This window comes from Enoplosus armatus, chromosome 5 (genome assembly GCF_043641665.1).
Source record: "Enoplosus armatus isolate fEnoArm2 chromosome 5, fEnoArm2.hap1, whole genome shotgun sequence".
Classification (NCBI taxonomy): Eukaryota; Metazoa; Chordata; class Actinopteri; order Centrarchiformes; family Enoplosidae; genus Enoplosus; species Enoplosus armatus.
In genome coordinates this window covers 20,829,766-20,856,803 of record NC_092184.1, presented here as the reverse complement: position 1 = coordinate 20,856,803, position 27,038 = coordinate 20,829,766, and the positions used below count along the sequence as shown (strand labels likewise).

The window sequence follows — 27,038 nt, the reverse complement described above, 5'->3', positions numbered from 1 at the left end:
TATATCTGAATTGTCTTCTAATCATGTATGTTTGCTTAGCAAAAAAGAACATAAATACAATACATAACCTGTCAAACATCACTTCAGGCATTTTTCACCAAACTTGAGCACCAGTGAACTCTAATTTCACGCCAGCTTACTTGCAAAGAACATTCTGAAACATTTGTTTTTCTGAAATGGAGCTGGGACAACGTGTAAACGCCAGAGGCGGAGACACTACAACTTTCTTTAAGTCTAACTTCTGCTGAGCAGAACATGTAAAAGCCAGAGGCAGAGACACTACAACTGATTACAAGTTTGTGAGGACGTGGCTGTGTTTATTTCTCAATTCTGCCCTTAATCTCCCTTCTGGCTTGGCTTTGCTCGCTAATTCTCTCTTATCCTGCCACTGCCACAAAAATAAAAACGCATCAAAAAACAGATATCGACGATAATGATTAATGCAACCTATAAAAGAGAAATGTTATCACAATCTCAAAAATAATTATAATTAATATTCATTGTCACAAATGTGCTCACAATCGATTTAAATATTTATTTAAATCATGTTCAATAACAGCATATCTAGATGTGTCTCAAACGAACAACACAGTAAATGCCAAGATCATGAATAATTCAGCTATGTGGAATTTAATACTCTGAATACCATCAGTAGTCCACCTTTGTCTGTAAGTAAGTCTGTAATTAGTGCAGACAAGACTCTGTTATTACTGACTTAACAACAATTTGAAGAATCTTTACACTTAATCACCTGTCTGTCTGTGCAAATAGCTGTGAGTCTGGATTAACTATAAGTACTGCACAAAAAAAATGGATTCATCACTGGACAGTATTTCTAACATACATTATCTTCTATCTATCTTTTGTCACTTTGAGCAGCATGTTGTTGGGCCACGCCTACGCTGTCATTCTGTGGTCTGTGAGACAATCTATGTACCAATGGCACTTCCTTCCTTCATCAATGCTAAAATGCCTCGAGGTCAAACCCATTACATAAATATTTCGTAACCCTAACACTTGACAAGGACTAAGGACTATCTTTTCTTTCATCTGATGCTGTCAAATGTGTGTTTCATTAGCAACAGGAGTAAAACAGACCTTTGAATTATAGTCAGCTGTGAAACTAAATTATGTTTCTTTCCATCCAGAAGTCAAACTCTTTTGTTATTGGTGAAAATTCTTCTTTGTCTCTATTGACAGAATATCAGTGAGCCCAATTTCATACAAGAAAGGTTAGCACCACCAGGCAGATCACCCAAATTGCCCTCAGCATGCTGTTGAATGTGATGTTCATAAAGTGCTTATTTTTACTATCTGACTCATCCAGTTCTGCAATTACCCAACACCTCTGCTTCTACAAGCAGCCGATTGACAAGAATTTCGAGAATCTGGACCAGTGACAAGGCTCTTTTGCTGTAGGATAGTATAGTATAGTATTGTATCATATAGTATAGTGAAATGCCTAAATGTTGTTTGTATATAACAAATACACTGAATCCAGTCATTACATAAATAAGTTGTTTTCCTTCTACTGTATTGTCCTGCTGTCATTGCAGGAATCAGTATGTATTGTCCTACTATGCATGTTTGCAATTTAGCCAGGAATGATGCTTCATTTAAAACATTTACTTTAACATTTAACACAACATTTATTCTTCTGTAAAGTAAAATCTCCCTTGTAATTCAAATGCTTTGAAGAAAAAAGCTTTCAAGATGAATGAACAGGTTTGAGCTGCAAACCAGATGGACGACTTCAGCCTGTGTCTCTGCGTGTCTTTACGACATTAGCAGCATTCTCCTGCAAGGCAGCAACAGGTAAGAGGCTATTTGCTCCCAAGTTACATTTGTTTAATTCATCCCCCACAAAAAAACATTCTTATACAGTTTGAGAGTGTTAGTATGCGCGTGTTGTTCAAAGAAATGTAGTGAAATTCAGATGGAGAGAGGAAAATGTATTATACATTTGATTTTTTTTGTTTTTTTACTACTAAGTGATTTATGTGGCAAACTGCATCTACCACGTGTCACCATGTAACTACCATTCAGTTTTATCTTACAAGTCCACAGAAACAGTGGCAAATAGTGGCTTGCAGACTGATATTGTTCAAAAGGCTCAAGTATTGTGAGGAACCACAGACAGGACGGTTTAACCCATTGCAAGGCAACGGCCCTTCAGTTCAGTTTCGTTTTCTAAAAGCTGTACATTTCGTCCAGAGTCCCTCAGTTTGTGCGCGTCCATGACCACAAGTAACTACTATTTACAGATGTGAAAGTACTGTCAGCTATTTATACAGTCATTTTTAAGTTTACCAGCTGTTTATGTAACAATTTATCAGCGTGTCTGTATCGAGTGGTCGTCTTTATCCGTCTCTGTCTCGTAGGTGTAGTGAGTTGCCTTCCTGCTGCAGTCGACAGTCTGTTGTTCCGGTTTAGCACTGTTCGTTTCCTGTAATAGTGGAGATCCGTAAGCCCATCTGTGATGTTTAGGTTAGTTACTGAGATAGTACAGCTTAACGTTGAATTCTTTGTTTTCCCTCCTTCAGGATCACACACACACTCACTCACACGTGCACGTGAGGAGTAATATTGAGCAATAGTATTTCACTAACCCTATTTCCTAACCCTAACCCCATGTTGTTGACTAATTTCCCGAACCACCAAGAGCTTAGTGCAGAGCACGATACTGCACTAATATAATTATTGTGATTAACAGGCAAACACACCGCGGCATCATCAGAAGTTTCGGCCATGGATTATGTCCCAGGCCGCGGAGATAGCGTTCCTCCATCCGGTAAAAACAAACAAACAAACAAACAGCATTTTAAACATCATCGTGTCCCTCCATGACATCAATGTCTGCCAACATTTCATAGACCCACTGTTTAACTTGGAGAGAGTCAGACAAACTGTCTATTATGAAAATAGTCAACAGGTCCCAGGGCAGTGCCACCCCATGCTGGGTGCTTTGACACTTATGTGGCATTATTACACAACTGGATGAGCTATATTTTTTAACATAATTTTTTTCTATACACATTTTTATATGACTGTAAGGTATGGTAAGGGACTGTCTGAAAATTATTAGACAGGAGGTGGGTTAAGTAAACGGGGAGGGTTATGTATTTTACTTTTTTCTGAAGGGAGGATTGTCTAATTATTTATTAATTTATATTTATTACCACTACAGCAAGTCCCACTATTAGTTGTTAATAGCAAGATTAATTTCACTAATCAATTCGTTACATTAGGTGTGATTTTTTTTCTCTGAGTCAAGGGGTCCAAAAATATTATCAAAACTATTATTAATACTAATACTGGAGAGGGAAACATAATCTCCACCACCCCATTCATTTTCATACAGCCCCTAACTGATTTTGTCTTGGCTGTAAATAACATTTCACCTCACAAAGTATTGAGGATCGAGTTTAATCATGAATGCACAGTTCTAGGGTTTTGTTGCTTGTTGTGACAGACACAGAATAGGTTTAGCTGTACAAAATTGTAAAGTGCTTGCTCTAATTATCATGATGTCGCCCACTCCAGGTACTGTAGCCTTCACAGCCAAGCTGAATATAGAAGACAGCTACCCCTGTCACTCTGGAGTCCTGAAGTTTGCCACCGTGCTGGTGAATGAGGGAGAAGGCTACAGTCCTGACGCAGGCGTCTTCACCTGCCCCATGGATGGCTTCTATCACTTCACTGTGCATGCGTCTGTGTATGGGCGTGGACAGTGTGCTATATTCAAAAATGGAGAGAAAGTAGTGTCTCTGTATCACACCTCTCTGCCTGATAAATGCAGCCAGGTGGCCAGCATCAGCAGTGTGATCAAGCTGTCTAAAAAAGACAATGTCTGGGTGAATACCTGGGGGCCTGGCAGAAACGACATATTTGCAACTGAAGATAATGACACTGTCTTTGCTGGGTTTCGTTTGGGTTAATGACATTTGTGTCAAAAAGTCAATAAAGTTTTGGCTGGGCTTTTCTTTTTCAACAATGTGCCAGTACCTCCTCAGTGTATCATCATTATTATTATTATTATTATTATTATTATTAGGTGATATTTGCAACAACACATGTTATACTGCGCTTTTGCATAAATAGAATAATATGATACTGTATGGCTTTAATGCAAATAGAAATAAAGTGTTTCCTGTCTTCCCACACCTGGAGGCGCTGTCTCAGAAGTAGTCACATATTCTATCAGTACACGCATGCGCAGATGGTCTGTTTTCAAACGAGTGGAAGCGATAGCGGCGGTAGAAGAAGTGCCGGAGCGTCACGTTCATTATTTGTCAGGTTTCGCTTCAACCATTAGTTTTCACAATGGATTTAGACACTGGAACATACGAGCCAGGATTTGTTGGGATACGGTTTTGTCAAGAATGGTGAGTTTGTGGCCGAATAGCGGTTAGATAAGTTAACATACCTAGCTAGCTAGCTAGCTAACGTTTACGAGTTAAAGGTACACGCATGTTAACATAACGTGTGCTTAATAAATGACTATAGCAAACGCTAAGTCTTATTTTGCAAAACATTTGAAAACCCGGTAACCCACTAAACACGCTGGCTTTGTTTTCCAGTAACAACATGTTATACCCTAAAGAAGACAAGGAGAACCGTATCCTGCTTTATGCGGTAAGTTTCCGGTTTAAACTTACTGGCAGTGTAACCGTGCCACCTGATATAACGTTAATGCATAACAGCTATAGAGTACATAGTTGTAACTACTGTAAGTTGAAATAAGGTTATGAGTCCACCAAGGGCTATCGTAGTTTTAAAATGTCCTCAATCAGTCCCCTTTGTTGGTAACTTCCAGTCTTCGTCTCATCCACTGCGTGGTAAACGGTCCCGCAAGGTGCCTGTAGAAAAGCTCAGGGAACCTGCTGTAAGCTGCTCTTTAACAGGGGTGGGGCGGTTCACCAGACGAAATCAACCAGTTATTCTTCATCCTTGAAGTCTTTTATCTTATAAAACTGGAAAATAGTGGTTTAAAACACTTGAAATAAAGCACAAATCCACAGAGTGCATGAATGGAGCAAGGTAACCTCAGGACGTTAGTGGTCCATGTTAGAGCAGTCACTCGAGTTTAGTTTACCTGGAGAGTGAAACAGGAGGATTAGCACAGTGTTTTAAAGGAGTTTTGGAATCTTAAAGTGAGATTCAAATATCAGCAAAGTGTGAACAACTGTGGAAATATTATTAAAAGATAGAATGTTTCCGGGTTACGAAGTTGGCTCATGCATCAGTTTGAGTCAATCAAAATGAGAAGTCTAGTGCAGTAAGTCTAAGTGATGACATAACAGGGATCACTCCAAGCATGCTTATGGTTACACTGATATAGCATAGACCTACATACACATATATCTGTTGTTGTTAACTCTTTTAGAGCTAAAAACAAAAAGTCCAGAGGGATGGCTTGTTGTGACACAGGAAGGCAGTGTGCTTAAATGTCCTGTAATCATTTGCTGAATGTCCTGTGCACAGTGCAGGAACTGTGACTACCAACAAGAGGCAGACAACAGCTGCATCTATGTCAACAAGATCACCCACGAGGTTGAGTAAGTTAAAGAAACCACATTGCGGCATACATGGCCAAGATTTTCATTTGCTTGAATGTATCACTGCAGTTTCATTTCTGCTTTAAGTTACGTAACACCTCTTGAAAATCAAATTTTTGCTGTAGTTTTAACTTCTCACCTTGCTGTATTGATGTACAGATGTACACAGGACCCTGTGACATCACTGTTGGGTGTGGTTACAGGTGCAACAAAGCACATTTCTGTCGGTTTTTTTGAGAAACAGGCTTATAACTTTTCATTCTGGTGTTAAGTTACTCTTTAAGTTGTGTCCTGCTTGTGCTGAAACCACTACAGCACATTTATTAGCCACAAAAAAGGTCCCTGACAGTCCTGACATTTGATGTGATCTTTTCCGTAAGTCAGTAAAAACAAAAAACAAAAAAGAATTGATTTAAGTTGTGCACATTCACTCATCCAGAAATGTGTATACTTATAATGGTGTATACACATATTGAGTGACTACACATAATGTTAAGGCAAAACATTTGTAATAGGGCACCGTTTGTAATGCCCACATTTTACGTATGTAAAGTCAGTCATTTGAGGGCTGATTGTTGGCAAGTCATCCAGCATCCTGCTTCTGTCTTCCTCCAGTGAGTTGACACAAATCATCGCTGATGTATCTCAAGATCCAACATTACCAAGGACAGAGGACCACCCCTGTCCCAAGTAAGTTTTACAATAATAAGTCAACCTCTCTCATTCTCCTTGGAGACCCCTAGTTGTTCATCTGTTTTTAAGGATAATAAGTCTTGTGTTGTTTCTTTTGTGCAACATTCAGTATTGTTGAATTTTTGGACATTCAGCACAGAAAAACATCCGCACACAGTTTACAATCCGCATTAAGTGATTTTTGACCACAAGAGGGCAGAAAGTTGACTCCTAAATTCTTAATTCACACCAACATGCCTTTATGTACTCCATCACGTCTAATGTATTACAGTCATCTTAAGTTACACTCACACCAGAAACAGAGCAAATTTGGTTTCTCATTGGAGTTTTTATTTTCACCACCTGACAAATAAATACCAAATGTTAACTGGGAATTCAGACATTTTTAACGTCCAGGTTCTGAGAATAATACAGTATCTTTACCTTGCTGGATTATTGGCTCTCTTAAACTGCAAACAACTACTTTCTGACTGTCCAAAGTTTTATATGGGCGTGGGGCTCGAGCAACTAACCGTACAAGCAAGCAAACCACATATGGGTTAAAGCTGCATAGAGCTTCAGACTGGGTGTGAAATCTCAGTGGGATCAACAGTTTTGTGCATTAAACAACAACAACAACAGCAATTGCTTTTTGTGTACATTGTGTACATTTTAAGATTTCAACAGGGGGGGGGTTTTCTCTGCAAGAGCAGCAGCGTATGTACCCTTTGAGTATGCCACCTTGGACTTTAAGTGATTGTGAAATGTCTCTTCCCAGATGTGGTCACAAGGAGGCAGTGTTCTTCCAGTCTCACAGTATGAAGGCTGAGGTAATGATTTTCTTTAATGAAATACATTATGCATCACTTTTAGTCTTATATTATTGTTTGTCTATGAATAAGTTTGCTAGCTTTTTGGTGTCAGCAGCATGCCATTTTCACCTATTAATAAAACATTAACAATAGTATGCAATATTGTGCCCAGCTGTCTACTTTCATCCACACTCATCCTACTGTAAATATGTTGCTTCTGATGTAAAATGAGACAGAGTAGCAACTCAAGCTCTAAGATACAGGTATCACAAGCTCAGCGAGGAGAGACCTTGTCCTGTTGTCCTTTTTTGTTTTAGATTTCATGAGTTTAATTTAATTTTATCTACTGTTTTAAGCATATGTGGTTGCGTTTCTCCTGACAGGATGCCATGAGACTGTACTACGTCTGCACAGCCCCTCACTGTGGACACAGATGGACAGAGTAAAGCTGGTGATAATGAAGAGGTCTAACATTTGCATCTACAGTATTGCTGTTCACAAAAAGAATATTTGTATCTGCAGCTCAAATAGAGTTTTTTATTCTTCGTGTGCAGTTTGTTGTCAAACAGCAGCACTGCTGATGTTTGTTGACCTTTCTGTATGATGACTTGCAGTTGTCAGACACTATCTTGTGAATATAATGTATTAATAGTTTTTTATCAGTTGTCATTTTCAAATGTTTTTTGCAAGATTAAAAGAATCAGTTGTTTCAAATGTCTCTGATTATTTAAAGAAGCAAGAGAACATGTAAGAAATGCTGTAATTATTCACGTTAGTAGACAAACCAGTTCCATTCACATCAGGGTTATACCACTTACTGTCACCTCCTAAGATGAAAGCACACACGCTACTTGATATTGCAAAACAGATACTACTGATATCCTCTCCCATGACTCTTAGCATCATTTTGAAGCAGTCATGCCATCTGTGGAGAAAAAAAAGTCCCACAGTTTTTCTGTCACTGTGGAATATTGGCCATATCGATTCAACTTCCTTCTTTTTGAAACGTGTATATTCCAAACAACCTTGTTGGGCAACTGTAGATTATTACTCAGCCAGCATGACCAGTGGGAACAAACTTGTGTACTCATTAAAACAAATATCCACAAGGAAGCCGTACTTCCCATGACCACGCCTCCTGAAACAGGCTCCTTGATAAGGCAGCTGCACTGTCTGCCGACGGTCAGTCATCAAAACCAAAGGCACCTGTGTACGCAGGTATGGATCAAAAAGGTAAAACACAGCCTTACACTACAGATATTACACTCAGAAATCTGAAATTACATTTTCAGTTAGCCAACGTTTTTATGTTTATGCTTTCGAACTGCCTTTCAGTGAACATTGTTTCAAGGTTGCAGTGGGGAGCAGCCACCCCTCGACAAAAGGAGACTTTGAAAGGCCCTGCCCAGAGAGTCGTCATACACCACACTGCCCTCCCAAGCTGCAAAGGCCCGAAAGAGTGCACAGAAAGCCTTATCAGCATTCAGAGAGTGCATATGACAGAAAGACGCTTCGATGACATTGGCTATAAGTGAGTAGCTGAAACAGTCCAGGCTAATGTCATTTCTGAGTGATGTTTATATAGGCTAGTATTGTATGTGCAATGTGTACAATTAGTTTTGTAGTCCTCCTAATGAGTTTCTGTTAGTTTGCAATGCTATAGGATCCTCAGCCACGCTTCCTGTATGTTTCAGTTTTCTCATCGGAGGAGATGGTACAGTGTATGAGGGCCGTGGCTGGGGTGTGATCGGAGCACATGCCAAAGGCAACAATGATGACTCACTAGGGATTGCCTTCATGGGCAATTTCAATTGTAAGTTCGCTTTACTTCACTTACTTTTTCCATTGTGATGACAATAAGAACAGGAAAGAGTAGCAAATAGTTTCCATAAGCCTTCAGGATTGTTTTATGAAAGCTAGATAATATTTTCTGTGCTTAATATGCTCAGTGCATATAATGATAATGCCACTGCTTTTGCTTTCAGATGACACACCAAGCACAGGGGCAATATCCTCAGTCAGACAGCTGCTGTGCTCTGGAGTTTCTCAGGGCTTTTTACAGCCAGAGTTTGTCCTGTTTGGGCACAGAGATCTGGGAAGCACAGAGTGTCCAGGAGGAAAACTTTATGCTGCACTGCCACAGCTGAGGGGCACATGAGGCTCGCTGCAGATTATGATGGTTTTGGTGGAAAATTCTTCTCCTACTTTCAATTGCTTTCTGTTTTCACAATGGTTTTAATCATGGGTGTCTTTTCTTTACTAAGGGATGGTTTGTGTTGAGACAGGTCCTGCAGGTTTCGCCGCCTGTCAGATGTTTCTATTACAGCAGAGGGAGGCAGCACATGGGATGAGACCAACAGGCTCTACTTGTATAATAGTGCAAAATGCTTCATATTCATATGTTCAAGTAGTTCTTACTTTTTAGTTAATTGAGTGCAACATTAATGTGGTGGGCAATACATTTTACCAGTGAATGCTTGATATTGTTATTAGTGGGCCGTAGTGTAAAATAAACATTAACCTGTTCTAATGTTATTCTGCAACTCTGTCTTTTGAAATTAAAAACCTGTTTTCAGCAGAATTATGACTATGATTTTTTTTTTAACTTATGTGAGGGAACAGGGTTATCCACAGCAGTCCTCCAAACAGAATGAATTCAAATAATGATATATTACACAATGTATAGGCCTACAAATGGCCTTTGCAAGGGCTGAGTCTTCAGGGTGCCACTGCAAAATCATTGTAAACAACACAGGACATGAAATCACGTATTTAACAGAGAAAAAAAAGATCCAAGGGGAGATTACAAGTGTTGAGACAACAATGCGTGCTTTCTGCAGCGCCTGCAACATTCCCAACAAGTGCCCACTTGTGCAGCGCAGGGATTATGGAGGGAGGCCCCTATCAAATTGACTAAGAAAAGGTATAATGGTGACAGATTATATGTGTAGTTCCGGTCGTCATGTCTGCTGTCTGGCATATGAACACCCAGCATAACAGTTGATTGGACGTGGCCTCAGACTGTGGTGGTACAGGCCTGCAGAACTCAATAATACACTGCAGACATATTCACCGGTACCAAATAAAAGTGCATACATTTTCACTTGTTTCTTATTTAAATCAACCATCGCCTTAAGAATTGTATTTAATTAGTTATTGCCTTGATAGTAGAGTGAAGGTATGTGGAGGCCTGTAGGTACATGTCGCTAATCGTTTGTTGTAATATTACCTAATAAAAATGACTGGTCATGTTGCTTTTTTATTAGATTAAATTGACTATTTTCCTCTGTGAGTGGTCAGAAATGCAACCAGTTACATTTTTTCCTATGAAAGCGAATTTGAAAAATGTGTTTATCATGCCTTCTGTGTATTCCTTTTTTAGTTTACCAGAAATGTCCCTTTAATCAGAATCAGAAATACTTTATTGATCCCCCGGGGGACATTGCACAGTACCAGTACATGCCCCTGCATGTCCTGTCTTTTACTGGTAGCAGATAATTTATGGTCAAATTAATGAATGAAGCCGAACTATTGAGCATCAGAACATCACTGTACTGACTCTCGTGTCCTTTTTGTCTTTAGGATTTGGAAAGAATATAACCACACTGTTGTCTGTTTCTATGCTCCAGTGCAGTGGTTTGTGCACACTAGACTGGACAGACATCACTGAAATAGTACAGCAGGCTGCTGTGGTTGGCATATGTTTTTGTGGCAGGATACCTGGAGTAAGTTCAGATGTAGCGTGTTCAAAAGCTTCAGGTGAAGGTGAATGTAAGGCAGAGCTCTGATGTGGTGGCAGAGCAGATCTTACATGAACACCACATAATGCAAATACAAAATAAGTGCGTTTGGTGGCCTTTAGACCAATGCTGTCACACGCTGACAACAGCAGTATTTATTTGGAGACATGTGTTTGAGTCGGGTTTGTCAGTCATTTTTCAACCTTAGCAGGAGGAAGAAACTGGTTAGCGTTCATCAATTTTGAGAATACTCAAATTCATTTTGTGAGCATGATATCAAATGGTGATATTTCCAAACAAATGATCCAGATTTCCACAAAGAGAACCAGCTTAACATACAGTACGGGGAAAATGAGATCCACTCGGTGCATTTCCTTAGTTTTATTTAGTTATTTTCACGGTATTGAGACTCTAGATCTTGCAGTGACATGTTTAGAAATAAGCTTGGTGGAATCCTATTTCCCTAGGCTGTTCGCTAAAATGTTTCACAACGCATCTGTCCATTGCGTTTTACTCGGTGTGCGTCGAGGCCCAGGCAAGATCATTCAGGCTGCACCTCGGCCTGCTTCTTTCTTTTGATCGGCGTTTTGCCAGATGACTGCGTGAACAAAGGCGCGCGAGAGAGATATGAGGCCAGCCCAGAGGGCAAGGCGCGTGAGAGGGTAGAGTTTCATGAGTCACGGAAGTGTTATAATTCAACCCAAGAGTTCACCGATCAGCCACGCAGATTGACAGCACGCTCGTTTGATCCTGGATTCAAACGTCTCTTGCGGTAAAGACGTATTCCGTTATTCCAAATTATTATTGTGTTTTTTTTTAATAATGACCCAGAAGTGCCAACGCCAGTAAAACATTATAATTAGTCGTTATGCTCTTTCTTCTCACTGCTTTGATTTTATCGAGGAAAAAGTGATTTAATATCTTTATTAGGGCGAATTAGTGATTCTGTTTTGTAGAATGAGGATCCAGTCCTCTCAAAGTATTAGGATATGGACAAATGACGCCCCCGATTGTTTCACTTTTAGATCCAGTGACAAAGTAATGCACTACTTTTTGTAGGTGGCGAGTCCTGAGCTGCTGTGATCATGCGCGTTTGTTGTCACGCTGTCTGGCCAGTGAGTCTGTGGCTCCGCACCACTTTGAAGCAGCGCATCTTTGCTCTGTGGGTCCAGTGGCGCGCTCTGCTCCGATCACCGGAGTGCTGTGAGGGTTTTTAGGAGTGATTTGACCTTTTAAGATGGAGGATTTGAAAACTTCGGACCGATTTCTCCACAAGTCGTCATTCAGCATCAGCAGCCTGCTGTGGAGGCGAGAGGGAGTGATGGGGGACCAGGAGTCTCCCTCTCCGTCCCAGAAGCTGCGCTCCGCACATCCAGAGAAATCCAAACAAGAGGGAAACTTTGACAATGAAATGAACTCCGAAACCCCCAAACAGTGCTCTAGAGTAGAAACCAAACCGGTGACTGCAAATGGAAAACGAGAAGGAAACAAGGGGGAATCGAAGAAAAGCTTGGGAGCAGAAGAAAGCGTTAAACCTGAGAAACCTCCTTTCAGTTATAACGCGCTCATCATGATGGCGATCCGCCAGAGCCCGGAACGACGGCTCACACTCAACGGCATCTATGAGTTTATCATGAACAACTTCCCGTACTACCGACAGAACAGACAAGGATGGCAAAATTCAATCAGGCACAACTTGAGCTTGAATAAGTGTTTCGTTAAAGTGCCGCGCCACTATGATGACCCGGGTAAAGGCAACTACTGGATGCTGGACCCCTGCAGTGAGGACGTGTTCATAGGTGGAACATCAGGGAAACTCCGGCGCAGGGCCGCAGCCGGCTCCAGGACCAAGCTTGCACTAAAAAGAGGAGGAGGTCGTCTGATGTCCTCCAGCACCGCAACCAGTGTAACCTTGGCCGCAGCGGGTCCATTTTACTGGCCGGTGCCGCCGTTTCTGCCTCTCCAAACGCCAGTGCGCACCCACCTTGGTGCAGGAACTTATCTGAGTGCTCACCCCCGCTTCTCCAACCACGCAACGTCGCTTGTTTCGCAGCGGTCCCGACTGAGTGCAACAAGTCCTGCAGACGCCGATCGGTTCGTGCAGACGCATCAGGAGATGTCTTACATTGGAGTCAGTTGCGCGCAATCCCGTCGCCACCAGATTGGCACCGCCTGCACCGCTTTCTCCACATCCATCCCTGCATGCACCCTGCCGCTGTCGGATCCGTGCTCTTTTAACATGATCTCCGGACAAGCCAGCTACTTTTACTCTCACCAAATACCATGTGCCGCAACGTTTGGTCCGTGCCAAGAGGAGTGCGCCACGTCCAAGACGTCTCCGGGACATTTTTTATCCAAGAACGGCCACTCAGACCTCGGGGGATGCTGCAATGACTTTCCAAATTACTGCCCTCAAGTCAGTTCAAGCCCTCCTTCGTCTTGGAATATAGAAAAATAGAATAACAATCATAGTACCCAATATCTAAGATTTAAAATATTGCTGTAGAATTTAGATCAAAGTAAATGAAAGGCCAGAGCACCCTTAAATAAAAACCTGCTAACTGGAATTTTCTCGAGTTTATATAAAGCCTGGTTAATGAAAACTATCCCGCAATATTTCCATAATCATTTCTTTGTGTTACATTGAAGGATATCTACGTTTAAATTGGAAATGTTTTGCACGAGACGTGTATCATTTCATCAGAATTACTTTGTGTCAAATTAACAAAAATTAGCTGACGTATAAACAACATGCAGGGTCTCACTAACACACGCCATTTTCAAAAATGGGCAAAAATACTGTGTGTATTTGCCCATCAGTTATTTTAAAACACACCAGTGTAACCAGGGACAGCACACTCATTTTTATTAGTAAAAATGTAACTTATAGCCACTTGGTCTGCATCTGTAAACTTAAACTATATTCCTGTTTTAGAAACAATGTTCTCCACTTAGTGAACTTAATTTCCACATATGTGTGTGTGTGTGTGTGTGTATGTGCTTGTCAGTGTAGAAATGGAAGTGATGTTTGCGCGCATGTCACATGTTTCAGGCCTAATGCCGCCATCTGAAAATTATACTACTGCGAAATATCTTTTAGAAATGAAACAAAATAAAAACGAAAATATCACTTTCTCTGAAGTTATTTGCCGGCATGTTGACCAAGTTCTTTGAAAGCGGTTAAAAGTTGTGCATCAGTCCGATATGAGCGGGGGGGGGTCTTTTTAAAATATAGTGTACTATGCAAATAAAAAATACAATGTTACATGACAAACTGCTCGTTTGCTGCATTTATTGTCTTTATTTATTGTATTTCGTTCATGTTGCAACTAAAAAAATATTGCATTACTATTTTAATTAGCCTACATGTAATTAAACGATAAATAATGCATTTTTAATTGTGTTTTCTTTTCATCTCATTAAAACCTGTTGTTGATTGTTCTTATTTGGCTGCGATAAATGCTTCACTCGGGAGGTTTGAGCCCACACAACAAGGACTATAAACTGATTTAATTCAGTCAAATGAGAGAAAGAAGAGGCCTTTTTATGGACATGCTGTGATCCTCTACTTTTCCCCCCTTTTAAGATCAGCAGTTCAAATGTGCACCTGAAGCTTTCTTGAGGAGACATCGTGTTGAAACAGTGCGCAGACTGTGATGTAACTTGGACAGGTTGACATGACATTTCCAGTCCGATCTCATTGATCTGTCTTGTGTTTCACCCGGCGCTGACATCACTGCCTGTTCAACTTTCCCTCACCTCTCACTGAGATATACGTTCATAAAGAAAATAGATGCATGAGGATACAGATTAGAGCGGCTTCCTGGGCGGCTGCCTCCGTTAGACAAAAGACTCTTTATACCAGAAGACCCCAGCCCGTCACCTTCCCGAGCCCAGTCACAATCACAGTCGCCTGTGGTTAAAGCAGACTGGGCCTGGATCAGGTAACTTCACTGTTGGCAAACTCACGGTCTGGATAGATACGAAGATAATAATATTTTCATTTCTGGCATGAGTAACTGTGGTCGCAGCATAGAGAGCAGGGGGGGGGGGGGGGGGGGGCAGAGCTGTGAATCAACAGGTTCCAGAGGTTTATGCCCTAAGGCAGGAGAAAGAAGATATTATTTGCTGTAAGTGTAATAAATAACCAACTTCCTTTGACATCTCAGAGCTGTAACTCACCCCTGGTTTCACTGCAACATCCATGTCTTTAACACACACAGTTGGATCGGGACCGTTTGCTGCTGATATCTGTTGTAGCTGAAAGTTGTGTAAGCAACATAGAAATAATAAGGTGGTTTTCTCAACATGGGTTCTGATGAAAATTTGATTTAAGGGACTGTATGAAAATTATAAGAGGGGAGTCACAAAAGGGGGAGATTTCTGTATTTTTTATTTGTGATGAAAGGAGGGTAGTGTAAAAGAGGAGAGGGGTTTTTAATCCCCTCTGTAATAATTACAGATTTACATTGTATTTAATTATTCCCTCGTAAGATTAATAAAAAAACTATAAAAATAAAAAAGCCACATAAAACCAAAAAGAAAGATGCAGGGACACTACTCTTATCTCTGTATCAGGAATTTATTTTAACCATCAAAATCAGATTGTAGGACTAATATGTGAGTTTTGTGGATCAGAGTAACGTGGATCGTCAGAGTTATTAGTGATCGATCGTTACCTCTCCACAGAGTGCATGAGTACAGCAGCTCGCTGAAGAAAGCAATGCTTTGGGCCATGAAATATGAATAAAGTGCATTTGTAATCTTACACATTATCAATTTGTTTCAGAGCAGTACAAGTATTTTCTTCTTGCCCATCTGATTTAATGGTTGTAGGTTTATCTCTGCTCTATTAATTGCAAAAGTGTTTTCAGATCACATCACATGTAGGCTAATGCCACAGTGAGCTTGTTTTACAGGCCCGCTGCTCCACAGTTGATCCACAAAGATGCAAGTCTTTTGGCTGAGCTAGGTGTGCTTCATAAAGATATAGTGCAGCTCTGGAAATCAATCCCACACACTCACCTCTCTCCACAGCACACAGGCTGCTATTATCCGCAGCAAGCGGCTTCCACAGGTAGATCTGCCACCCTTTGAAATAAGGTGGGTGGGTTGTACACCCCCAGGCGTCTGTCTGTCTCTTGCCAGAAAGCCAATCTCTCAATGTCTCATTGCTGCTGTGTAGATAATGTAGCCTACATCCCTGTCTCTCTCTCTCTCACACACACACACACACACACACACACACACACACACACACACACACACTTTCCCCTCGTTCTTGTTGTGTTAAAGTGCAAAACAAAGACTTATCTGTTTGGGTCTGCGGTATCACTTTGGCTGCTCCCTCTGCCATCTTTTTCCTTCAACAGACAGGGCCTGTGTGGTTTATATACGGTATAGAAGGTATGGATACCACATCCTAAACCAGCAAACATCAACTTCTTCTCTTTCTCTGTGATCTCTTATCACCAGCCTGTAGTGGTGGTGTTCAGATCCTTTTAAGTGAAAATAACAATATCCTACCTGTAAGCTGTAGGCTACACTGTAAAACTACCACATAAAAATATACAAAAAATACACTTATAGTATCAAAAGTAAAAGTAAGCTGCATATTATTCTGTAGATTATGGACCCAGTCAGAGTTATACTATTAGGCTATTGTAACATTGAGTTATTATAACTGATGCATTAACGTGTGATCAGCATTTTAATGTTGTAGTCGGTCCAGGTGGAGCTAATTTTAACTATTGCACTGGCTATATATACCCACACCAAATTGTCCAAATATGTATCTGCAAAATAGCTGTAACTATAATTGTCAAATAATAGTCTAATAATCTACAATACCAGCCTTTGAAATGTGGTGGAGCAGAAGTATAATGTAGCACAAATGTAAATACTAGAGTACAAATTGCTCAAGATTGTAAAAATACAGAGTGTACATCAAATGCATCAACAATGCGATGATCACAAACTGGTAAAGAAAAAAAGAGCGAGTGTTTGTTTGATGTAGGCTACATTTAACCCGGTAGTTAATACAAAACTTTGAAGCGCGTATTAGTTGACCCGGAAGTAGCTCGATCCACGCGAGTCCGGCGGAAATCGTTGCAGATACGAAGGCACACGGTGGACGAGCGGGATACGATCTGAGAAAACTGTTTTTATAAATCAGCAACCATGTAAGTGTCCACGGTGATCAACCAGTCCTCGGGAGATCGGTCATTTTCGGTCTCAGAGCCTGAACTCTGAATCACAGCAGCCAGTAGCTAACAGTTACAATGCTAACTTGGTTAGCATTTTAGGGAGACTGCGATAACTCAAGCTAACCGGTTGATAAACCCTTTGTATGCCTTTTCGCTGTCATATATTTTCAGGCCCGGCTGTTTTACAACTGCATTATCGTTACGATGTAAACATAGAAACCCAAATTTGCACCCGTTTAGACTGCTTTGGTGCAAAATTGATATGTTGCGAGTCAGTGGTCACACAATAGCGTTGATATAACTTACGCTAGTTAGCCAAATGCTAACATCAAGCACAAAAGTGGAGGAGCATGCGTTTTCTTGCTTATTCTCACATATAACAGACCTACAGCTTCCAGTCTTGCTTCTTGTGATACAGTCGTACCCGTATTAGAAGAAACTGACCGTCTGTCGGTCAACGGCTTAATATATAATGTAATCATCAACCTACTGAAAAGTAGAGGTGAAACAAACAATTCACATGGAAATGTTTTCTTGGTGTGTGCGTTTTCTAACAGAAGTCTGAACCCTCTGATTTTGTGTGCTGAACTTCTGATGAACACTGTGATTAATTGAATACATGATTGTGCTCTACAGTTACTTTGGTAATGTGTAAGTTACAGTGTGGTCATTTTGTTGGCCCTAGTCTTTACATTTGTTAGATTCTGTGGCAACACATTCTTAGTTATCTAAATTTGAAGTTAACGTTTGTTTTGTTCTGTATGCTGTTACACAACCAATTTGAAAACACCAAGACTGGCAATTATTTCCAATAAAACACTACAGCAGATATCAATTCAACCCAATAATATGACAATTTAATTTCTACAGACCTATGATGTAGGCTGAAGCAACAGTGCATAGTCTATACAGCTTATTTGGTGTAAAATCAGTTCCAATCACTATTTCTATGTAACTAATGCCGATATTCCATTCCGTATTTATGATTCACATTTTAATCTGTATTGTTTTGCATCGTTTTTCAGGAGTCTGTTAACAAAGCCCAAGTCGGAGATGACCCCGGAGGAGCTCCAGAAACGGGAGGAAGAGGAGTTCAACACTGGTCCTCTGTCTGTACTCACCCAGTCAGTCAAGAACAACACTCAGGTCCTCATTAACTGTCGCAACAACAAGAAGCTGCTCGGACGAGTCAAGGCTTTTGACAGGTACTGAGCACAGTCACCGACACACACTTTTGCTATTACATTTAATTTAAGATGGTGTTTTTACTGATATCAATAACTATATATACAGTATATAGAGGTCTTTCATTGTTGTATTGACTGTAGGTTTTTATACTTGGCATCAGAACTGTAGACTAATGGATCACTTCGCTATGGTCTGAAATTGGCTTCAAGTCTAGCACCAGACTCCAGCCAAATTCAGCCATATTTCACCACAGTATGAACTTTCATGGTCATTTTTTATAACCATGCTAGTAACAATGTAAACGATGAAGTCTAAATTCACTGCTGTCCTGATTTATTACTGAACGCTCTGCTGTCTTTGACGACTTAAAATCCAATTTTAAGAAGAAAAAATAATTTTTATTGAATGTATCCTATCACAATTGTCACCACAGCAGCGCTGTGCTGTGACAGACAAAAAGAAGGAATGGTCTGACATGAAATTAGACGCTAAAAACGTCTTTCTAAAGGAAAGCGGTCCATGACTCATATGAGAGGTGGTCAAGGGGATGTGACAGTCAGGAGATATTAGACGGGATAATATTAAAGCCTACAGTGGTTAACGTTACACTGCAACAGAGGATGATGCCCGACAGCGACCTGCATAAAGACCCTGAGGCAGCTGTCAAAGTGAGAGAACTGTCCCAACAAAGTAATGATTTTGCATGAAGTTTGCCTGAGTTCTATATTTTATTTTCTTAATTTCAGTGTCACATTTAAACGCTAAATTCATTCAGATTGAGGTCATATGACTCTAAAGTCAAATAAGTGTTTTTCCCCTGTGGAGAAAGATTGTACATGGCTCGTACGACACGTCTGGACAGGTCATGACTTTTGTTCATGCCTAAGAGAAAACTGAAATTAATGTTTTTACGTCCTCTCTGTCGTTTCAGGCACTGCAACATGGTCTTGGAGAATGTGAAGGAGATGTGGACGGAAGTTCCCAAGAGCGGGAAAGGAAAGAAGAAGTCTAAGCCTGTGAATAAGGACCGCTACATTTCTAAAATGTTCCTCAGGGGGGACTCTGTCATCATCGTGCTGAGAAATCCTCTGATCACCGGAAAATGAACTCTTTATCGCTGAACCAGTCACAGAGCCTATTTGTTGTTCTTTTTTTTTTTTGTTGAATGATATGAAGGCAGTGGCGGGAAACATCTTTGTTTTGGTATTTTTTTGTTGTTGGATCACTGCAGTCACTATTCTGTAAGATGCATAGTGTCTGAACTCTTTGGAGAGCCATTCAGGCACAAGAATACCTGGTTTTGTGTTGTCGACAGAAGTCTTCTGTATTTTTCATTTTAATAATAAAAGTGATGACTAGATTCAAGTGTTGTGAAGGTATTTTGCTTTAAGCTTCCAAGATTCTCCCTGCTTATTAATAATCTCACTCTAGTTTCAAATCTCCAACATTAAAATTATTATTATACATTATATTATACCAGTAGTGTGTATCTATTCTTCTAACCTATGTAGTCTCACTCACCTATTGCACAATACATGAGATGTATGAGAGAAAGACTCAAAAAGTTCTCCTTTCTCAGTTTTTTCTTCTGTATCCTTGCCGGCCTCCTCCTCCCCTCCTCATCATCCTCCTCCTCCTCCCGCTGTCACCCTTTTCACTCTCCCCTGACAGCATCTTAGGTGTCGGGCTTGATTTCAGTCGGCAGCGCTCAATATGTGACAAACTGCCGTTTAAAGGCCCACTGCATTATTGATGAGACCAGATGTGCTGACTGTCACTTCACACCCTCCATCTCTCTCCATTTCAGGCTGCTCCCCTCTGCTGCTCAGCCCCTCCTGACCACTTTGTTAATTGTCTTAATAGCTTAACAGCTAGTCTCGCCTTACTTCTCTCTAACAGTTGGCACCTAACTTCTGCTCTTCGGTGCTCTCAAATTTAGTGGTCAAGTGTACAGGATTTGATTGTGTGAGTAAATAGAAAGCTTGTTTGGGTATTTTAACATTTTTGGAGGGCATTGATTTCTGAATCAGCGTTGAAATCCCCTTCGGTTTATCTGTAGGCCTTAATAATAATAATAATTAGAATATAACTCCCTCAGTCATTTGTGTCCAAAGGCATCTTATATTTCCTTAAAATCTACTTCACTATGCCTAAACTTTCCTTCCTGCTACAGTATTCTGTTGTCCTAACATCTTAACATTTCTTATCTTACATGATCATACCTGATACCACACAGCATGTCACTGCTGTCACTGTTAACCCAGCATGCCTCAGGGCCAGCACCTGTGGTCGACCTGTGTGTGGGCAGCAAGGCCTCACTGATTTACAGCTCTCAGGTGAAGCCTGCTGGGTCGGAAGGAGGACTCCCAATTATTCCACCAAGAGAATCGGCCTGAGCACTGGATTTGAAATGCAGTGAACTTTTATGACTTTTCTGTGACTAATGTAATGATACCTAGAGCTCTCCTGCTCCAGGCAAATCTTGATGTCAATAGTTTGAGGAGATCGTGTTGCAGGGGGGCTGGAAAAACCTTAATAGTTTTTTGCGTTGCAACCCCAAGGCACGAGGGAACATTGCAGCTGCTTAGGGCTCCCGTGACCACCAGGAGGCCCCAGAATGAGTCAACTGCTTGCTTCTTTTATACTTTAAATATTTAAATAATTTAAATTTGATTGTACATATGTTCTTTTTGCACTTTCAATAAAAAGAACACTGTACTGAACAGACATTAATGTTTCCCAGGTTCATCTAATACCTGTTTATAGCATTCAAGCATGGGAAATAATGTCCACTCAAAGGCCCACTTACTATCTTTTTTTGGAGATTTTAACCATACCTCATGGTTAAACAAATGGAGCTAACGTTTAGATTTAAGATAAAGATTAAAATGAGAAAATGACGGCAAAATAAAACCAAAAGTGTAGTTGAAAGAGGAAAACCAATAAAACGAATAGAAAAAAAACAAATTCCCTATGAAAACTAATACAAATATTTATATATAAAGTATGTTTCAAAAAGTGATTTAAAAGACGATACTGATTTGAGCGAGGCTGAGATTATTTCTTTCAGTGATTTGATGGTTGATATCTTGTACGCAAGCTTCATCTCCTGTTCTCGCCTGACTGTTAGACAGATGTGTTCCAGCTGTGATGTGAACGTCTTCTGTTCAGACATGGAAATAAGAGACAGCAGAGAAAACATGCTGAGATTTTGTGATGTGATGTGGAAACACATTTTGAATCACATCTGCATTTATTCATTCCACTATTCTTATTTCTTATGTCTTTAACACAGTTTGTTTTATTTGATGAGATGAACACTAACATGACTTTTAATACAAATGAATCAGTTAATGTGTCACAATATATAGAGATTTTTCGTATTCATCCAGCCAAGTAAAGCTGGGGAATATCTATTGTAACCTTGACCCCAAAATTAAGCTAAAACTGAAAAAGGTAAAGCACCATTTCAGTGGTTATTAACACGAAAATACAGATATGTATGTTACAACAAATAAGGCCCAAAGTGCCCAATCTGTGATATGAAAGTTTGTGGGTGTTGTGGTCACAGATTACCCACTCAAGCTGAAGATCTGACACTTTATACTGCAGAGAAATATGGCTGAATTTGGCTGGACCCTGGTGCTAGACTTGAAGCCACATCCAGACCATTCATGAAAAGTGATCCATAAGTCTACAGTTCTGGTGCCAAGTGTAAAAACCTACCATCAATAGAACAACAAAAGACCTCTATGTACTGTAAAGCTCTATGCAGGAGCGAAATAAGAATCCAAACAATTTACTTAAACGATGCTGATACCACACTATAGAAATACGCAATTACAAGTAAAAGTACAAAAGTATCATCTGCTAAATGCACTCAAAGAATCAAAAGTACTTTAATGTTGTGGCTGGTTGAAGTGGAGTTCATTCTAAATGCTTTATATGGGCTAATTCTGGGTAGTTAAATCTATAACAGCATCATATTTTGTATACTGATCACATGTAACTACAGCTGTCAAATAAATGTAGCGGAGTAGAAAGTACAAAGTAGCATAAAATGAAAATACTCAAGTAAAGTAAAAGTACATCAAGCCACCTAACTATGCTGAGAGACAAAGATCAAGACAGCCCATGACTGGTAGCGAAGGACCAACATTATATTGAAAGCTGACACAAAAAAAAAAAGGTTTGCTTCAGAAGACAAAGTCAGGCACATCCACCCAGAACATTTTTTATAGCCTCAAAAAACCTGAGCCTTTCTCTGCAACATTGGGTTGTGACTGTGACATGAGGCGCAGCCAGGTGATCCAATGGATGATGGGTCACCAGTAAAATGGAGATAAATTCATTTTTAGGCTGTTTAATTCAAGTGAAGTTAATCTATCGAGGAACTGCAGGTTATTTTGGATTTAATCAAAATAACGACCCTCACAGTTGCAGCATCCTGGGACAAAGCCCTGCCAAAGAGCCGGTGGATCTATTTGGAGATGCCTGAGATAAAAACAACTTTGGGGACCTCATTTGTTGGGTATCATCGTGCACTTCTCTCATGTTACTTCACTCATCTCAAAGACACTTCAAGAAGTCTCTTTCCCTCCAGATTTTTTGGGGTGGGTGAGCGATCCACGAGCAGGAAGGCAGATGTTTTATTCAGTAGGTAAGCGATAAGAGGGGGGGAAGTGTGATTATGATAGCGATCGGCCATGCATCGATACTCGAGCCTCCGAGCAACGCGACACCGTGCAGCGCATCGATCGGGCCCCGGTAACCAGAGCCGCCGCCGCAGTTTGTTTTCAAGCAGAGCCGCGGTCCGGGTGTCAGAGCCGCCCGGGCCAGGTGGAGAGAGAAGATGAGGAGGAGGAGGAGGAGGAGCAGGAGGAGGAAGAGAGGGTGTCCGCTCCGTAAACACAGAGGCGCTGCCTTCACTCATCTCTCTGTAAGTGTGACTGACAGGAACTGCAAGGACACATTCAGTGACAGCCAAAACAAGAGGGATCAGGTGCATGTAGACCCGGACCTATTTACAAAACAAGCACTGCTGTAGTGAGGAAGGAAGTGGGCTAAACTAGCACCTGGTCTGCGGGTGTTTTTCTTTATATATTTTACTAACTCTTACCTGTTAAAGTTAGAGAGCTAAAGTTATGTTAAAAAATATGCTTGAACATATAACAGAAATATGTTTCCAAATATGTTTGTTTTTTCATAAAACTTTCAATTATATTTCCTGTAAATTTGATCTCCCTACATCATGGATCAAAATGTTGAGCTTGACAGTTCCTTCTTGGTAACAGCAGCACAATCTCAACTAAAGGTCCACTTACTCAAATCTTCCCACTGTATCACGTGGTCCTCATCAACAGCGCCATTATCCTGAGCACTTTTAGGACTTTTCGTCCATGTTGGTAGCAGGTGGTGGAGAATATTAATCCCTTGAATTGTATAATTTCTTCAAATATTAGAGTGAAGAATATCAGAATCCGGCTTAAAGAATTAAAAATGTCCTTGGTGACTTCCATCTATAATGCCAGGTTTGAATTTTCTATGCTGTCGTTTTTTGATGTTCATATGATATCAAAACTGATCAATAATTTGGCTGTGATATTTATGAATATATCTGAAATGCATTTAGGATAACAATATCTTTTTCTTGAGGAAAGCTGGCAGCATCTCAATGTTCTGTATTCTGACCTGTTAGCTGATATTTTAACAGAAAATAAATTAAATGGCACAGTTTTATTTAGTTTTATCTTTGATTCTTAAGCCTGGCGTGACTCTTTTCAAGGGAGAATAAAAATCAAAATAGAATAACACAACTTGTTTAATGCAGACATTTCTCTGTAATATACTACGGTCATATTGCCATCTAGTGGAGTGTAAAAGTAATGTAGGCTACCTAGTTTTCCAACAGAGACCATGCTTCTAATTTAATCATGTCCTGAAAATGGAAACACTGGATCTTGAAAGCGTCATCTAATCTGATACACATGAAGATATTTGATATGACATGCAAGTGATTTTTCTTTGCCCTTTTTCATTTTGATATTTATCACAGGAACCTGTCCGTCACATTCAGATCTACCTTTCATGTAAGTAGCACGATGCTACAACACAAGTTTAAGTCCTATAAGGATAGTAGCCTGGTGTACTTTGTCGGCGTGTAATGGTCCCAACTTGCCCTATGAGGAGTTCAGGGCCTACATTTCAGGACACTCGGACTTCTCTGTAAAATCCTTGTGCTGCCCTTTGCTAAGCTGGCCTCCGGCCCAGACCTCTTAGTGGACAGTTGTGTCTCGCTCCTCTTTACAGATTTGACCCTCCTCCAGTCACATTCCTTCCCTGCCAAAAAGAGATGGAGAGAGAATTAATATACTTGAGTAACACTAACATTTATTCTCTGTGTCCGTTGGGTTTCCTTAAAAACACTAGCAAACATTGGCTCATCTGGAATAGTTACTGTTACTACTAATCCCTGTCTGGCTGCTGAAGTTCAGTTGTGTAATTCTCTTTATTCGTCTGCTTTTCAACCAGCACTGGAGGCTGAGGCTTTCAGACGTTTCCTCGGGACTGTACGCTTCAACAAGTCCTGGACTCTCTGATGTGAGATGTGGCAGAAGTGCAGTCATAATAGCTCTCCTTTACACACTCACAGGGATAGAGAGATACGTGGAGGTGTGATTCAGCCTGGTTGACCAAGCACATCCACCGCTGTCCCCCTTTTTTTGCCCATATTTCAGTTTCTCTCTCTCTCTCTCTCTCTCTCTCTCTCTCTCTCTCTCTCTCTCACACACACACACACACACACACACACACGTTTACTCAGGGACATTACATAGACTTACATTCATTTCCTGGAGACTTACCCTAGCCATAACTATAACCACTACTTGCCTAGTCCTAACCCTTACCCTAACCTTAACCACTGACCCCAAACCAGCCTTTTCACAATTGGGGGACACTGCTATAGTCTGAAATGTGTCCCCAAAGGTAGCCCAAGTCAGAAACACACATGCTCATCTCAGTTAGTTAAAACCTTGAACAGGACCTCTGAACACCTATTGTAGCCTCTTTACACCAAGTGTCATGGAGGCCTCCTCGCTGCTGTCCTACAGGTCTCCCGTCAGGCTGTCAGCTGCGGACGGCGTTGACCGACTGACGTCAAGCTGTGGAAATAAAGCTGTGGTAAAGGGGAGGGGCGCTGGAGAAACCTAAAATTACTGCATGACTGTTTCCAATTCTTTACGGGCTACTTTCTGGGAACAGGACCAACCTTTTGAGACTGAGCCAACACAAACACCTCCACACACATTTGAGCACAAGCGCACGCACAATCTGGGGTCAATATATACAAAATTGCACACTCAGCAGTGGGAGAAAAGAAAGGGTTTACTTGACAGTTTGAGCTTCAGTGGACAGCAGAGTTAACCGAGGACACATGGCTAAAAAAAAAAAACAGACTAACAGTTGCTCAGAGCAGTCAGCTTGTATGTCTAAGTGTGTGTGTGTGTGTAGTGAGACGAAAGGCATATTGGCTTTCTGGATGTTTACACATGCCATGCAGACGTAATGCATTCCTTTCTCATTCTCCCGTCCACTTCTGTCCCCATTAGGAAGAAGGAGTGCTTTTAGTGTGTGCAGTATCTCAGTGTTGAAAACTGGGCCATGTGAGGAATCTGACTCCTTTTTCCCTCCATTGTTAACAGAATTAGGAAGTATTACTTCAGCATTTAACATTATTTATCATTTAAAAGATTTCTATAGCTCAGTGATGTTGCTTCTTGTCCTATTATCTAACTTTTGAATCAAAGCTGTGTCTAAACATTACACATGAAACGCTACAGAAAGTCTATATGGGATAACCTCAAAAGCCACAGTTGCTTAACCTGAATTTACCCAGACAGCCAGTAGGGCGAGGTGGAGGGCTTGGGGAGGCCCCTGGCGTGGATGAGATGCTGCCTTCAGGTGCTGTTAGAAATGAAAATCACCAACCACAAAAAAAGAGAGCATACAGTATGTAAATACCACTAGCATCTGGTTTACAATGTTTAACTGCCAAAGACTAACGAGTTTTCCTTAAACTGATCTCATTAAAGCAAGCATCAAATTATTATCAGAGAAAATGTTCTGTCCACACCTACATTAAAACAGAGTTGTCCCATATCACCAGTAGGTCCTCTTGGTGGTACCTTGCTTTGTGATTCCTCAACTTTGGATTTAAACAGGTTTAAAAGAAATCCATCTGTTTTAGTCTTACATTACTTTAGTTTATATTCTGGGTATATATTTTAATCTGTCTGTTGCATTTTATTCATTATTGTACAGCACTTTATGACATCTGCCCTAATACGTGCTATATTTACTTACTTTACATTAATGGGCTACACATGAAATACATAGCCTAAAATACAAGAAGAAGAGGAAGAACTACTTGATGACTAAATGGGTAATCTGGTCTTGATAATCAGGCTATGCTTAATGTTTTGATTTAAATGTGACAAAGTTAACTAGGTCGGTATTTACATTGTATTTTGCAGTTATGCAGAAATTCCAATTTGAATAGTTGATGTTACGTAAAGTATTTTGTTAAATATTTTGTTGTTACTCAAAAGTAGTGACACCTCAATGGTGAAGAAGCAGCAAAATATACTTACAATACAAGAGCATTCATAAAATATGGCCCTTGTCAGGTTGTTATATATACATTAATGTGTAAACAGCATTTTAATAAGGTAGCTGGTCGAGGTGACGGTCATTTTAACTACTTGATATACTGCTGGGTAGTTTAACAGTGCACCATATTATATAAGCTGATCCAGAACTTATTATCATATTTCTAATTTCAGTCTCTGTCGCTTTCTACTG

The 27,038-nt window shown here is 40.4% G+C and overlaps 5 protein-coding genes across 5 annotated transcripts; all 5 read left to right on the top strand.

The window, feature by feature from the left end:
- The first annotated feature begins 1,803 nt into the window (after positions 1–1,803).
- On the top strand, positions 1,804–4,163 carry LOC139285795 (complement C1q and tumor necrosis factor-related protein 9A-like). The gene is made up of 3 exons (XM_070906443.1): positions 1,804–1,815; positions 2,714–2,791; positions 3,544–4,163. The coding sequence occupies exons 2-3, from the start codon at positions 2,749–2,751 to the stop codon at positions 3,936–3,938; spliced, it is 438 nt and encodes a 145-aa protein (XP_070762544.1). The 5' UTR covers positions 1,804–1,815; positions 2,714–2,748; the 3' UTR covers positions 3,939–4,163.
- An 84-nt stretch (positions 4,164–4,247) lies between these two features.
- Positions 4,248–7,723, top strand: polr2i (RNA polymerase II subunit I). The gene is made up of 6 exons (XM_070906223.1): positions 4,248–4,385; positions 4,581–4,635; positions 5,485–5,558; positions 6,174–6,248; positions 7,009–7,060; positions 7,426–7,723. The coding sequence occupies exons 1-6, from the start codon at positions 4,324–4,326 to the stop codon at positions 7,486–7,488; spliced, it is 381 nt and encodes a 126-aa protein (XP_070762324.1). The 5' UTR covers positions 4,248–4,323; the 3' UTR covers positions 7,489–7,723.
- A 475-nt stretch (positions 7,724–8,198) lies between these two features.
- On the top strand, positions 8,199–9,605 carry pglyrp5 (peptidoglycan recognition protein 5). The gene is made up of 4 exons (XM_070906200.1): positions 8,199–8,275; positions 8,378–8,573; positions 8,737–8,855; positions 9,028–9,605. The coding sequence occupies exons 1-4, from the start codon at positions 8,263–8,265 to the stop codon at positions 9,198–9,200; spliced, it is 501 nt and encodes a 166-aa protein (XP_070762301.1). The 5' UTR covers positions 8,199–8,262; the 3' UTR covers positions 9,201–9,605.
- Positions 9,606–12,019: 2,414 nt separating this feature from the next.
- Positions 12,020–13,326, top strand: foxg1c (forkhead box G1c). The gene has a single exon (XM_070906473.1). The coding sequence runs from the start codon at positions 12,020–12,022 to the stop codon at positions 13,238–13,240; it is 1,221 nt and encodes a 406-aa protein (XP_070762574.1). The 3' UTR covers positions 13,241–13,326.
- Positions 13,327–16,858: 3,532 nt separating this feature from the next.
- snrpd2 (small nuclear ribonucleoprotein D2 polypeptide) lies at positions 16,859–19,541 on the top strand. The gene is made up of 3 exons (XM_070905870.1): positions 16,859–16,964; positions 18,014–18,193; positions 19,108–19,541. Coding segments are annotated over exons 1-3 (357 nt in total). The 5' UTR covers positions 16,859–16,962; the 3' UTR covers positions 19,283–19,541.
- The last annotated feature ends 7,497 nt before the right edge of the window (positions 19,542–27,038 follow it).

What these genes read in the sequence shown, in the direction of transcription:
- polr2i (XM_070906223.1), top strand. Translation starts at nt 4,324, where the DNA reads ATGGATTTAGACACTGGAACATACGAGCCAGGATTTGTTGGGATACGG. An exon ending in ATACGGTTTTGTCAAGAATG is followed by an intron (nt 4,386 to 4,580) that starts GTGAGTTTGTGG and finishes TTTGTTTTCCAG; the next exon opens with TAACAACATGTTATACCCTA. An exon ending in ACCGTATCCTGCTTTATGCG is followed by an intron (nt 4,636 to 5,484) that starts GTAAGTTTCCGG and finishes TCCTGTGCACAG; the next exon opens with TGCAGGAACTGTGACTACCA.
- foxg1c (XM_070906473.1), top strand. Translation starts at nt 12,020, where the DNA reads ATGGAGGATTTGAAAACTTCGGACCGATTTCTCCACAAGTCGTCATTC.
- snrpd2 (XM_070905870.1), top strand. An exon ending in CGAGTCAAGGCTTTTGACAG is followed by an intron (nt 18,194 to 19,107) that starts GTACTGAGCACA and finishes CTGTCGTTTCAG; the next exon opens with GCACTGCAACATGGTCTTGG.
- LOC139285795 (XM_070906443.1), top strand. Translation starts at nt 2,749, where the DNA reads ATGGATTATGTCCCAGGCCGCGGAGATAGCGTTCCTCCATCCG. An exon ending in AGATAGCGTTCCTCCATCCG is followed by an intron (nt 2,792 to 3,543) that starts GTAAAAACAAAC and finishes CGCCCACTCCAG; the next exon opens with GTACTGTAGCCTTCACAGCC.
- pglyrp5 (XM_070906200.1), top strand. An exon ending in TTCGATGACATTGGCTATAA is followed by an intron (nt 8,574 to 8,736) that starts GTGAGTAGCTGA and finishes TGTATGTTTCAG; the next exon opens with TTTTCTCATCGGAGGAGATG. An exon ending in CTTCATGGGCAATTTCAATT is followed by an intron (nt 8,856 to 9,027) that starts GTAAGTTCGCTT and finishes TTTTGCTTTCAG; the next exon opens with ATGACACACCAAGCACAGGG.